At 58.5% G+C, this 11,768-nt stretch overlaps 1 protein-coding gene across 1 annotated transcript in view; it reads right to left on the bottom strand.

The window, feature by feature from the left end:
* Positions 1 to 10,658: 10,658 nt before the first annotated feature.
* C16H16orf71 (chromosome 16 C16orf71 homolog) overlaps positions 10,659 to 11,768 on the bottom strand; it is an 89,108-nt gene continuing 87,998 nt past the window's right edge. The window contains exon 32 of the mRNA XM_032126365.1: positions 10,659 to 11,464. Within this exon, the coding sequence (XP_031982256.1) occupies positions 11,387 to 11,464 (78 nt within the window). The 3' untranslated portion in view covers positions 10,659 to 11,386. The remainder of the gene's footprint in view (positions 11,465 to 11,768) is intronic.

The following is an 11,768-nucleotide window of genomic DNA, read 5'->3' as shown; positions in this document are numbered from 1 at the left end:
GGCCACAGGGGATGCGGAGGGGATGGATGGGATCCTTTGGGAGTGGGGGTCCCACCTGCCCCTGCCACGAGACCCCATGGCAGGAGGCTCAGGGCCCCCAGGGCAGAGCTGTGTGGGGCACGGCTGGGGGCAGTGCCAGGGATGGAGCCCGGGCAGTGCAGCAGCGGCTCCTTGGTGCATCCCCAGCCCCGCTGCGGGGACAGGGCAGCGACTCCTGCTCATCCCCTGCTCCGGCAGCGACGGCCCCCGGCTCCTTCCCTCCCACCAGGGCAGGGAAAGCATTGCTCTGACACGTGATTCGTATTTTTCTCTTCCCCAGCTAAAAATACAGATTTGGCCACGCCGAGAGGTCTAGGAAATCAATGTCATTGTCACCAGGCGCTGGCTGGCAGGACCCTCCCCTCCCCGATCCAGACAAAAAAGAGAACGCTGCCATTTGACGTCTCCGAGCCGAAGCGCTCGCGCGGCTCCAGCGGAGCCGCCTTTAATCCAAAGTGAAATGGGGCTAATTTTATCCCGGCAAGGTCGGGATGCTGCGAGCCCAGCAGCGCCCGCAGGGCAGGAGCTGCTTGTCTCCAGGCAAAAGCTTCAGCCCTAAAAAACGCAGCTAAAGTTTGCCAAGCCACCACCTGCACGGCAAAGGTGTCACCTGCCTGGCAAAGCCACAACCTCCCGGCCTCCCCTCCGAGTTTGCTCCCCGGTTTGGCCGGGAAGGCGGCCGGACATTCCGGGGTCACGGCCGCTGACCTTGCACAGTCCCCGAGCGAAGGATGAGCAACACAATCACTGCTCTGAAAGGAAAATAATCCTCGATTGGGACAGATCCTGGAGGAGCGGAGGGAAGAGGGATGGGGCGGCAGGTGTGGAATGGTGTGGGTGTGGGTGCAGCATCCCGTAAAGCCAGATCCTTCCGAGCTGGGAAGGCCAGGAAGGCCTGGCTGTGACACTCAGCTGCTGCTCCCGCCTGGGATTTCATCCACCCCTCGATTCCGGAGCTGGATTGTGCCCGGTTTTCCTCAGAGACACTTTGTGAGGCACTGCAGCCCCAGCTAAAACACTGGGGGTTGGGAGTAAAAATAACTGGGAATGATCCGCTCGTTGGGAGCACAATTATCAACGCCAGGCTGGCATCACACGAAGTCCCACCCCAATCGCAAACAAGCCCTTTAAAAGGGAATATTTTGCCACTAGGACGGTGCTTCAGCTCCCTGCTGACTCAGGAGGGGCCGTGGGATGAGGAGGGAGTTCCCACGCATCGCAAACAGGGAGGGGAGCGCAGGGTCCTCGCTGCCGGGGGCTTCCCCAGCCCGGCTTGGGGACACGGGGGGACGCGAGCTCGGCATGGGGAGCATCCATTAACTGCGCTTCTGGGGCTGATCCGCTTTCAAGAACTTCCAAAAATAGCGGCGGCACGGCGCTGGAATGGGCGTCGGGAGGAAGTGTGACTCATGTGCCACCCGGCGCCCCGGCGGAACCGGGCGGGCGCCCGAGCGGGAATGCGGGAATGCGGGAATGCGGCAGGAACGGGAGCCGCGGCAGCAGGCACAGCGGCATCCCGATGCTCTTTCTGGTGGCAGCAGACTGCCCACGGAGGGGACGCAGCTCGGGCTCGTCCCTGCCTGTCCTTCCCGCGGGGACCCTCTGCTGTCTGCGATTCCAGCTGCCAGGGATGATGGACAGATGTCAGTCAAGGCCTGGCAGCGGCCGAGGGCCCCAGCGGGAATGAGCTGCTGGAGACAGACAGCAAAGACTGTCCCGAGGTGGGGAAAAGCCCAGCCTGTGCCGCGTGGGGAGGCTCAGCCGGCCCGTGGCTGGCGGCTGGAGGGAGAGGTGACCTTGTGTGACAATCCAGCCACCGGTGGGAAGAGGAAGAGCAGAGCCGGCTGCACCTCCAGCCCCATCCCACCACAGCTCCCAGGACCACCGTGCCTAATGGGAAGAGCCCTGCGAGCATCCCTCGGGGGACAGCTCATGGCCAGACCCTGCCAGGCGTTGGTGCCTTCGCTCCAGCCTCAGCCAGCCAGGGGATCTCGGCACGGGGCAGAGGGAACCAGGAAGCTGAGCAGGAATCTCTGCTGGCATCTCCCACTTGGCCCTGTGCTCCCTACAACGGGTTTGGATACGTTTTTTCACCCAAAGGTGGTTTTTCCCCATGGAAAAGGCAGTGTGTTCAGCAGGGGCTTTTGGCTGAAGGATGGGTGGGGGTGTCAGCTTTGGGAGGAGGGGGTTGATGGCAATTTTGGGGTGCCAGGGCCTGGGGGAGGGATGGGGAGCACCCCCAGCCCTGAACACCCCCCACCCTCCAAAGGGGTGGGTTATGGGCTCCAGCTCGCAGGCCTCCCACGTTGCCATGACAACTGCAGCATCCCACTTGGCAGGGATGGGAGATCTCCTCCGTCCCATCACCACCCCGCCTGGACATGGCTCTGGATCTGGCACAGGCAGCATCCCAAACCCAGGCAGGAGCACAGGGTGCTATTCCTGCTGGCTCTGAGGGCTGGGCCACGCTTCTCCTGATCCAGCCCCTCCTTCACAGCCCTCCCAGAGCCACAGGGCTGCCAGGGCAGGGGCAGGAGAGATTCCTGCTTTTCAGATGCGGATCTTCCCATTCCAAACCCTTCCACCTGCTCTGGATTTGTGGGGTCCTGGCAAGCAGAGCATCCTCCAGGCTGCCTCCAAACCCTCCTGTCTTCTCTGGGGGGGACACGGACTCTGCTCCCCCAGCTGCCCCAGATTTGGGGGCAGCAGAGCCAAGGGTGTCTTAATTAATTAATTGTTACCTCAATTAATCAGAGCATGCTCATGGGCAGCTCTTGCTTTCTGCAGCCTCCCAACCCCTCAGCTCTGAGCCTGGAGAGATCCTGAGCTAATTCCTCGCTGACAGCAGTGGCACAGGGCTGGGGAGAAGCTTAGCTCCTCGTCTCAGGGGTTGCTGCACCTCCAGAAAAGTCGCATTTGAAGAGCATTAATACAAGATTAATTGAGGTTTTAATAAACAGCGAATCGAGCGCTAATGGAGCCCAACTTGTAAGCCATGTGTAACACCCCGGGGCTTAAAGGCATGCAGAACATGGCTGGAACACGCTGAAAGGGGATGTTAATCACCTTGTAGCCCTGAAGACACGCAAGGGGAAGGGAACGTGGGGGAAAGGCTGCAGGGGAGCCTGGGGTGCGGCCTCACCCCTCACACTGCTTCAGGGCACGGGGATTCACAAGCGTTTCCCCCACCCCAGCCCTGGCAGGAAGGCAGGCAGAGGAATTTGGGACACCTGAGTGCCCCTGGGGCTGGAGCCACAATGAAGCAAGGCCAGTTTATAAGCGATGGCCAGAGGCGCCCTGAAGTGGAGCTGCCCCCAGTCATGGAGTAGGGGTGGGTAACTGGGGACCAGCTGGAGGGGGCAAACCCTGCAGCTGGCCTGGGGTCCCTCTCCTGGGGCTACACCACCCTCCTGGACAGGAGTCCATCAGCCTTTCCCTGGCTGAAGCCTCACCACTTCCTCCCTCCACTCCCAGATCCCATAATCCCAGACAGTGATTTCGATTCCCTCCATCACCTCCAGCCTGAGCAGGGTCCAGCTCCCTCAGCCTCTGCTGGCCTCGCTCAATGTCTGCAGCCACTCAAGGGATGGGCCTGGTTTGAGGAGCAGTGCCAGGAGCCTTTCCCAAGGACCAAGGTCTAGTTCCAAAGTCCCCCTTTACCCTGGGAGTATGGCTGGCTCTGCAGAGCTCCCAGGTCATGTCTGCCCCCCAAGGCTGGCCAGGATAACTGGTGTGTGCAGGGCTGGCTGGCTGCCCCCCACACTGCCCAGACAACTGGCTTGGCTTCAGGGCCAGGGGGACTCCAATATTTGGAGGCTGCCAGCTGTGCTGGCTGGAGGCTGTGGGCTGGACATCGAGCCTGGCCATGGCTGTGTGGGAGCCCAGCAGCTCAGGATGGATGGACTGTGGTAGTTCAGTGGTCAGGAGCTTCTCAGGGGCCTTCAGTTTGCTCCATAGCACCTCAGTCACATCCATGTGTTTGGATATCCCACTGTGGGGGAGGGAGCAGCTCTGCAGGACCCCAGGGCAGCAGGGTTGAAGCAGCCCAGGATTCTCTGTCAGGACCTGAACACCATCCTGGTTTCCCAAGGAGTCTGGATCCTGGGGAAGGCAGGCCTGGGGTAAGAGACTGGGACCAGCACAACAGTCCCGTTTGTCTCAGTGACCTCCCTGCAGGATGATGCATCCAGCTCCGAGTCCCTGCCCAGCCTTCCCACCATTCCTGGGAGCCACTTGTTCCTGCTGCTCCACAGCCCTCAGGGAGACATTTGCTGGCCAGTGCTGTGAGAGGGAATCAGCCACCACCAGCTCAGGATCTTCTGCCAGAGCTCTGGCAAGGAGGAGCCCCACATCCAGAGTCACCATGCAGAGCTGGAACTGCAGCTGGTGGGTGTTAAGGGTTCCAGAGCTCCAAGAGTTCCTGCGAGGCACAAGCCAAAAGCACTCTCCAGTCTCCAAGCAGTGGCTGCCAGCTGAGGGACAATGGCCAGCTGAGGCAAAGGAGCAGGGACAGCCATTCCACCCCACCCTGCTCCCTCCTTCCCTCTCCTCTCTGTCCCTTGCAGTCTCTCAGGTGTCAGTGCCAGGCAGGTCAGCCAGTACATCACAGCATCCAGATGACAGAATTCCAGAATAGTTCAGCTTGGAAGAGACCACTGGAGCTCATCTGGTCCCACCTCTCTGCTCAAGCAGGGTCCCCCAGAGCACAGGATTGTTTCCAGGTGGCTCTTGAGTATCTCCAAGGAAAGGAACCCTCTGGGCAGCCTGGGCCAGTGCTCGGTCACTGCACAGGGAGGAAGCTCTTCCTCACGTTTATGGTTGAGTGGGAATGGTCAGAAGTTGGACTCATTGATCTCGGAGGTCTTTTCCATCCCTAATGATTCCATGCCCAGGTGGAACTCCCTGGGCTCAGTCCCTGCCTGTGGCTCTGGTGCCATCGCTGAATCCCACGGAGCAGAGCCTGGGCCCTGCCCTGAGCCCTCCCTGCACACAGGGACACCCAGGGCTGAGGGCTCCTCTCAGCTGGGGCTCCTCTCAAGGCTGAGCAGCCCCAGCTCCCGCAGCCTTTCCTCACAAGGAGGTGCTCCAGGCCCCTCACCATTGCCTTGGGCAAACCAGTCACAAACAGGCCCACTGAAGCCACCTGAGGATCTTGAGCACCTGCAGCATCTTGGTGATCTTGCTGCACACACGTTTTCATCTTCAAAATCATCTTTGAAAGCTCACAAAGATGTCAGGAGGCTCCCAATGGCCAGAAAATGGCCAATATCCCACAGGTGTGTGAGGAGGAGACTCCAAGGGTCAGATCCATCGGTTCACCTGGCAGAGCAGCCAAGCACAGCCCCAGGACAGGGCCAGGAGCTCAGCAGAACCCCAGCTGAGGCTTAAATATCCCCAGAGCTGAGGGGATGATGGATGGATGGATGGATGGATGGATGGAGGGATGGAGGGAGGGAGGGATGGATGGATGGATGGATGGATGGATGGATGGATGGATGGATGGATGGATGGAGGGAGGGAGGGAGGGAGGGAGGGATGGATGGATGGATGGATGGATGGATGGATGGATGGATGGATGGAGGGAGGGAGGGAGGGAGGGAGGGATGGATGGATGGATGGATGGATGGATGGATGGATGGATGGAGGGAGGGAGGGAGGGAGGGAGGGAGGGATGGATGGATGGATGGATGGATGGATGGATGGATGGATGGATGGATGGATGGATGGAGGGAGGGAGGGAGGGAGGGAGGGATGGAGGGATGGATGGATGGAGGGATGGATGGATGGATGGATGGATGGATGGAGGGAGGGAGGGAGGGAGGGAGGGATGGAGGGATGGAGGGATGGAGGGATGGATGGAGACCCATCCTACAGCCCCTCAGCTGAGCTCCTCAGGAGTTTTTGCAGGACCAGCAGCCCCAGTTTGACCCCACACATGTGAAACTGTCCTGGCAGAACTTCTGCCTTGGTTTACTGGAACAAACTGGTCACTCTTGGGGACGGGCAGTGGTGTTGCTGCTGGGCCGTGGCCAGGGCCAGGTGGGCCCAGACAAGGCACTGCCAGCCCTGGTCTCCTGCATGACCCAGTTAGAGCACCCAAGGAGCTCCTGTGCCGTATTCCTGGCTGAGCAGCGCTGTTCCCTGGTTTAATTACCCGCGGGTGACTCATCCCGGCCCCGTTTATCAGCGCCCGCACACAAAGCGCCCTTTGTGCTCCTCCAGCCCTGCCGGGGGGACTGCCAAGGACCAATTAATCACCAGCTCCTGCTGTGACAGGCCTGGAGATGGTGCCCTGGGAAGAGGGAGATCAAGGATTGGAGAAAGGCCATTGCCTGCCCCATGGGACAGAACTGGGACTGGAGCCCAGGTCCTGATGCCAGCCCAGAAAGATGGTGAGGCACATACATCCCTGCCAGGGCCCAGCCACCAGCCCTGTCACATCGCAGGCATGGAATGAGAGTTGGGTTGGAAGGGACCTTAAAGCTCATCCAATTCCCCTGCCATGGGCAGGGACACCTTCCACTAGCCCAGTCCAACCTGGCCTGGGACACTGCCAGGGATCCAGGGGCAGCCACAGCTGCTCTGGGCACCCTGTGCCAGGGCCTGCCCACCCTCCCAGGGAACAATTCCTTCCCAATATCCCATCTATCCCTGCTCTCTGGCAGTGGGAAGCCATTCCCTGTGTCCTGTCCCTCCATCCCTTGTCTCCAGTCCCTCTGCAGCTCTCCTGGAGCCCCTTTAGGCCCTGCAAGGGGCTCTGAGCTCTCCCTGGAGATCAACAGTGGCTCTTGGCCAAGAGAGGTGCTTTTGGCTCTGTCAGCCAGAGCAAGGCAGATATCTGTGGGCATGGGAGGTGTGTGGCACAGGATTATCGAGTTTGGTGAGTGTGGATGATCCAAGGACAGCTCCAGCAGGTCCACCCTCCCTCCTCCTCCTCCTGCTTCCTGAGCCAGCCGTGGGCCTCAGGAGATGAAACCCAAGTGCCCAGTTTCGAGTTTGCTGGGAGGGCAGCAGATCCTGTTGGCGGAGCAGTGCTGTTGGTCTGAGTGCTGACAGGGACATTCCCAGGGCTCAGCAGGGCTCATGTGCACAGGGCTGGAGCAGAAACTTTTGTGGGGTGGAAGAGTCAGTCTGGGCAGGCTGGAAGTGCTCAGCAGTTGATGTGTCTGCACTGGTGGCTGCAGAGGGTCAGCAGAGCTGGCACCCAGCTCCCTCAGCAGCAACTGGGTGCTGACCCTGGCTCAGAGCCACCCAGAGAAGGGCAAGGCAATGGCAATGAGCTGCTCCTACAGTTCCCTGCCAGCTCAGCCCCTGCACCTGCCCTGCTCGGGCTGCTAAGGGGAGTGATACAGTCCCCTCAGATCACCTGTCGGGGTGTCAGTGTCCCTGGGGACAGCCAGGCAGGAATCCCAGGCCTGGCTGGTGAATGGTTAAATCTGTCCCTGGCACAGAGGAGCTACAAAGCTGCAACATGAGTGAGAGTGAGGCACTGCCCGTGCCCTCCATAGGGGAAAGCACCCGGCACATCCCTGGGGACACCAGTCCTTCCTGAGGAGGAACAAAGGGCTCACCTGAGATCTCCCCAGGCGTGTGAATGAATAAAATGTGCCCACCCCAGGGGGTGTGGGGAGCTGCTCTGCACTCCAACACTTGCCCCTAAAGGGAGCTGATCAGGCTGGGAAGATGGGATATCAGCACCAGGCACTGTGTTCCCATTTCTGCCATGGCAGGGCCCTAAGGAGTTAACAGCAAATGCCACCTCCTGTATTTTATCTCTCCTCCATTGAGGCAGCTCTGACACTGGCAGCAGAACAATGCAAAATTCTGATTAGCTCTGGTTTTCCAGCAAGAGGGGAGGCACAAGAGGGTGGGGAATTAATACTATTCTGCATAATTTTTAATCTAAATTCCATTTCTTTTCTTTTCTTTCTCCAGGAAGCAAACAATCTAGGGGGTTTTGTACTCAATTTCTTGCTTTCATAATCTAAATGAATTGTTTGCAAGTAGGAGCCAGCTGCAAAGCTGGCAATCTCGGATCAAATCTGCCTTTCTCCTAGTTCTTTCAATCATTAATTTGCTCCTCAACTCTGATTAGCTAATCCTGGCTGCCTTGTGGCAGTTTCCAGGGAAAAACAGTGCGAGAGAGCTGCAGCTCCCATTGCCGGAGCCGGAGCTGACGGCCGGGTGATGGGATTGATTCCTGGTGGGTCGTGGTGCTTCTGGTTGTCACTTCTCCAGAGACAAGTGGGGTATTCTCTAGGAGAAGAGGCTGGCAGGGTTATTTCTGGAATGCTGGCATTTTGGAAATATCAGAGGATGATGCTTTCCCCTGCTCTGCGCAGGGTGTGCGAGTTTGTTACGCTGAGATTAATTAGCTGGGCTTTAAAATAGGAACCCAAGGCACCGCAGCAGATCCTTGCTTGGAGATATCTGGGTGCTGCCCCATTTTTGGGATGTTGCTGCTGTGCCTGGGGGATGTGGCAGAGCAGCCACCTCCATTTCCTAGATGGGAAACTGAGGCACGGGGCTTTGCCTGCTGGTGAGTGGAGGCTCAGAGAGCTCAAGCCTCAGCACGGATGTCTGGAAGGGGATGGGAAATGGGATGTGTTTTGTGCCAGGCTCTGATTGGTTACACTGTGAATTAATCTTTACTCAGAGAGTGCTGAGGCCCTGGCACAGGGTGCCCAGAGAAGCTGTGGCTGCCCCTGGATCCCTGGCAGTGTCCAAGGCCAGGTTGGACAGGGCTTGGAGCAGCCTGGGACAGTGGAAGGTGTCCCTGCCCATGGCAGGGGGTGGGATGGGCTTTAAGGTCCCTTCACACCCAAACCATTCATAATTCTCTGATTTTATGAATTAATTCTATGAATTAAGAGTCACGGGCTCAACTCCTGGGAGTGCTCCTGCCAAGCCCAGATGGGCTGGGGGTGTCCCACTGCGATGTCACCTCCCCAGGCTGACTGCTGGCACTCACCAGAGCATCCCCTCATGATGTCCAGCTCCCTGCGATCCCAACCCCACGGGTCTGAGGGCCCAGGTGAGAGGGACAGGGCTCTGTGATCCTTTGTGTCACCAGGCTGGCCAGGTCAGGGCTGCTGCCGGCCCCATGTGCCCCTTCCTGGCATGCAGCTCCACAGGGCTGGTCCCTCAGCTGCTGTTTTTATTCCATTCCTTTTCCAGATCAAATTCCCCAAGTGCTGGGGGTGGATCCTTTTAATTTTCATTTGTTTCAAAGCCGTACAGGGCTCACAAGCATGACAGAAATGTGCCTGGAGTGCAGGAAATGGCCTACTTAGCTGCAGGAGCAGAGCAGGCTCCTCTGGCACGATGACTCCAAGGACCCCGTTCTCCCCAGGGACCAGGGCAGCTGCCTGCTTCCCTCTCCAGCTCCTTCCTCGAGATGTTTGGTCCTAGCACAAAGCCCAAAGAGCCCAGGCAGGCAGAACAGTGCTGGGGAGCAGAGGTTGGGAGAAACTTCCAAGGTTGGACAGGGCTTGGAGCAAGCTGGGATAGTGGAAGGTGTCTCACTCCCACGGCAGGCTGTGGGACTGGATGACTTGCAAGGTTCCTTCCAACCCAAACCAGTCTGGGATTTCTGTGATTCTGACACTGCAAAGCTGTGTGAGGCCAGAACAGGCCTGTCTGTGTCCCCCCTCACACCCAGCTGGCTGTGACAACCTCTTCTGGCTGTTCCACTGTAGTTTAGAGAAGGGCAAGGGCTTTGTTAGGACTGGTACCTGCTGAGGAAGCAGAGCTTGCAGGGCCAGACCTCCACAGCTTTGGGACTTACCGGGCACTTTCATGTCATCTGCAAAGGGACAGAACTCAGAGGTGTCACCTTCCCGCAGTTTGTGAGAGCTGGGAAGGAGGAGCGCTCATCCCAGGCTCTTCCAGAGGGAAAGGCCGTGCAAAGAAAGGGTTAATGTGCCCACAGCACCCAGAGCTGGGCTGGCAGGGAGCTCTGCCCTCACCTCTGGGACACTCACAGGGACTGTTTCCTGCCACCTCTGCCAGGGCTGGAACTAGAAGCATGCACAGAATGACAGAATTTCCTGAGCTGGAAGGGTCCCACAGGGATCAGAGTCCAACCCCTGGCCCTGCACAGACCCCCCAACAACCCCACCCTGGGCATCCCTGGCAGCGCTGTCCAAATGCTCCTGGAGCTCTGGCAGCCTCAGGGCCGTGCCCATTCCCTGGGGAGCCTGGGCAGTGCCCAGCACCCTCTGAGGAAGAACCTTTCCTTGATCTCCAGCCTGACCCTGCCCTGGCCCAGCTCCAGCTGCTCCCTGGGTCCTGTCCCTGGCACAGGGAGCAGAGATTGGAGCTGCCCCTTGGCAGGAGCTGCAGCCCCCGCTGAGCTCTGCCCTCAGGCTCCTTCTCCAGCTGAACAATCCAAGCACCCTCAGCTGCTCCTCAGACCCTTCCCCATGCCCATGCCCCTCCTTTGGACACTCTCCAACAGCTTCAGATCCTTCTGATATTGTGGCACCCACAACTGCCCCAGAGCTGAGGTGAGGCCGCACCAAAGCAGAGTCTAAGTGTTTCCCTTAGCAGGGCAGGTAGGAATAGGAGGCTCCCTGGGCTGAGAAGAGCCTTTCCTATAGGAAAAAGAACCCAGTGGGTCCCAGGAAGGCTAAGGACCTTTATATTAACACCAGCTTTCTTTCCTCAGGGCTCCTGGAAAGGATCACAGGATCAGCAGCTGCTGAAGGAGGAGGAGGAGGAGGCAGGGCCGTGTGCCCATGGGAGGGGGCAGGATGTGGGCTGGCACAGTCCATAACAGGGCTGCTGGAGCAGAGGCAGGTGAACATTGAGCTGTCCAGCTTTTGATCTGATTGAACAGCTCGGCCTGGTGCACTGAACCCTCCAGGGATCCAGCTTTCCCTCGGACTATTTCCGTTTCATTTGCTGTGGGTTTGTCTTTGGTTCAAAGAACACAGGAGCAGCAGCAAGCGGAGTCTCTCCATGAAGTCTTTGAGGCCTGAGGGAGATGGAGTCCCCAGGCACCTCAGAGACACACAGCAGTGAACACCTGCCCCTGGATTTGCTTCCCGAGGTTTTCCCAGCCAGATGAATGCTCCAAGCTTTGCTCCATGAAGCAGATTTGTGCTCCACACAGGCAGATTGTCTCTAGATGAACTCCACTGGGAAGCACAGCCACAGTTCAGAGGGGTTTGTTTTGGGGTGCTGAGCCTTCCTCTACCACTCTCATTTCTCTGACCCATGCTAATGCCACGCTTCAGACTTTGTGTTTTAATTCCAAACAAACAGAGCTCTTAGAGCTGGCTGTGCCTGGGTGTCCATCTCCACAGTGACATCCAAGGCTGCCTGGGGGCCTTGCCCATCTCTGCTAGCAATCCTGGGATTCAATTCGGTGGATGCTCTCTGATGTCAGGGAGTCAAAAAGGCAGCAGAGCAGCTCCTGGGCCTGGGGAGAAAACAAGGAAAGGGTTGGGGGAGAGCTGTAAGTTCTGTGCATGGCAAAGAAACTTCTTTGCAGAGGCAGGTTTCTTGTGCAGAGGCTGTTTCCAGGCTGGATGAATCCCAGCACAGAGGCAGCTGTGAGTGTCCCACAGCAGGAAACCCCCTGCTCGTGATGATGCTCAGGAGTTGTGTTTTCAAGGAACTGAAGAAAAGCAACACCATGCAAGGTGCTAAGGGGGAAATCTCCTCCCTCCCTGGCTGCTCTGCCCGTCCCTCCCAAACCCAGCCCTGGAGCAGCCCTGGCCCGG

This window comes from Corvus moneduloides, chromosome 16 (genome assembly GCF_009650955.1).
Source record: "Corvus moneduloides isolate bCorMon1 chromosome 16, bCorMon1.pri, whole genome shotgun sequence".
Lineage (NCBI taxonomy): Eukaryota > Metazoa > Chordata > Aves > Passeriformes > Corvidae > Corvus > Corvus moneduloides.
This window is presented reverse-complemented; position numbering and strand designations above follow the sequence as displayed.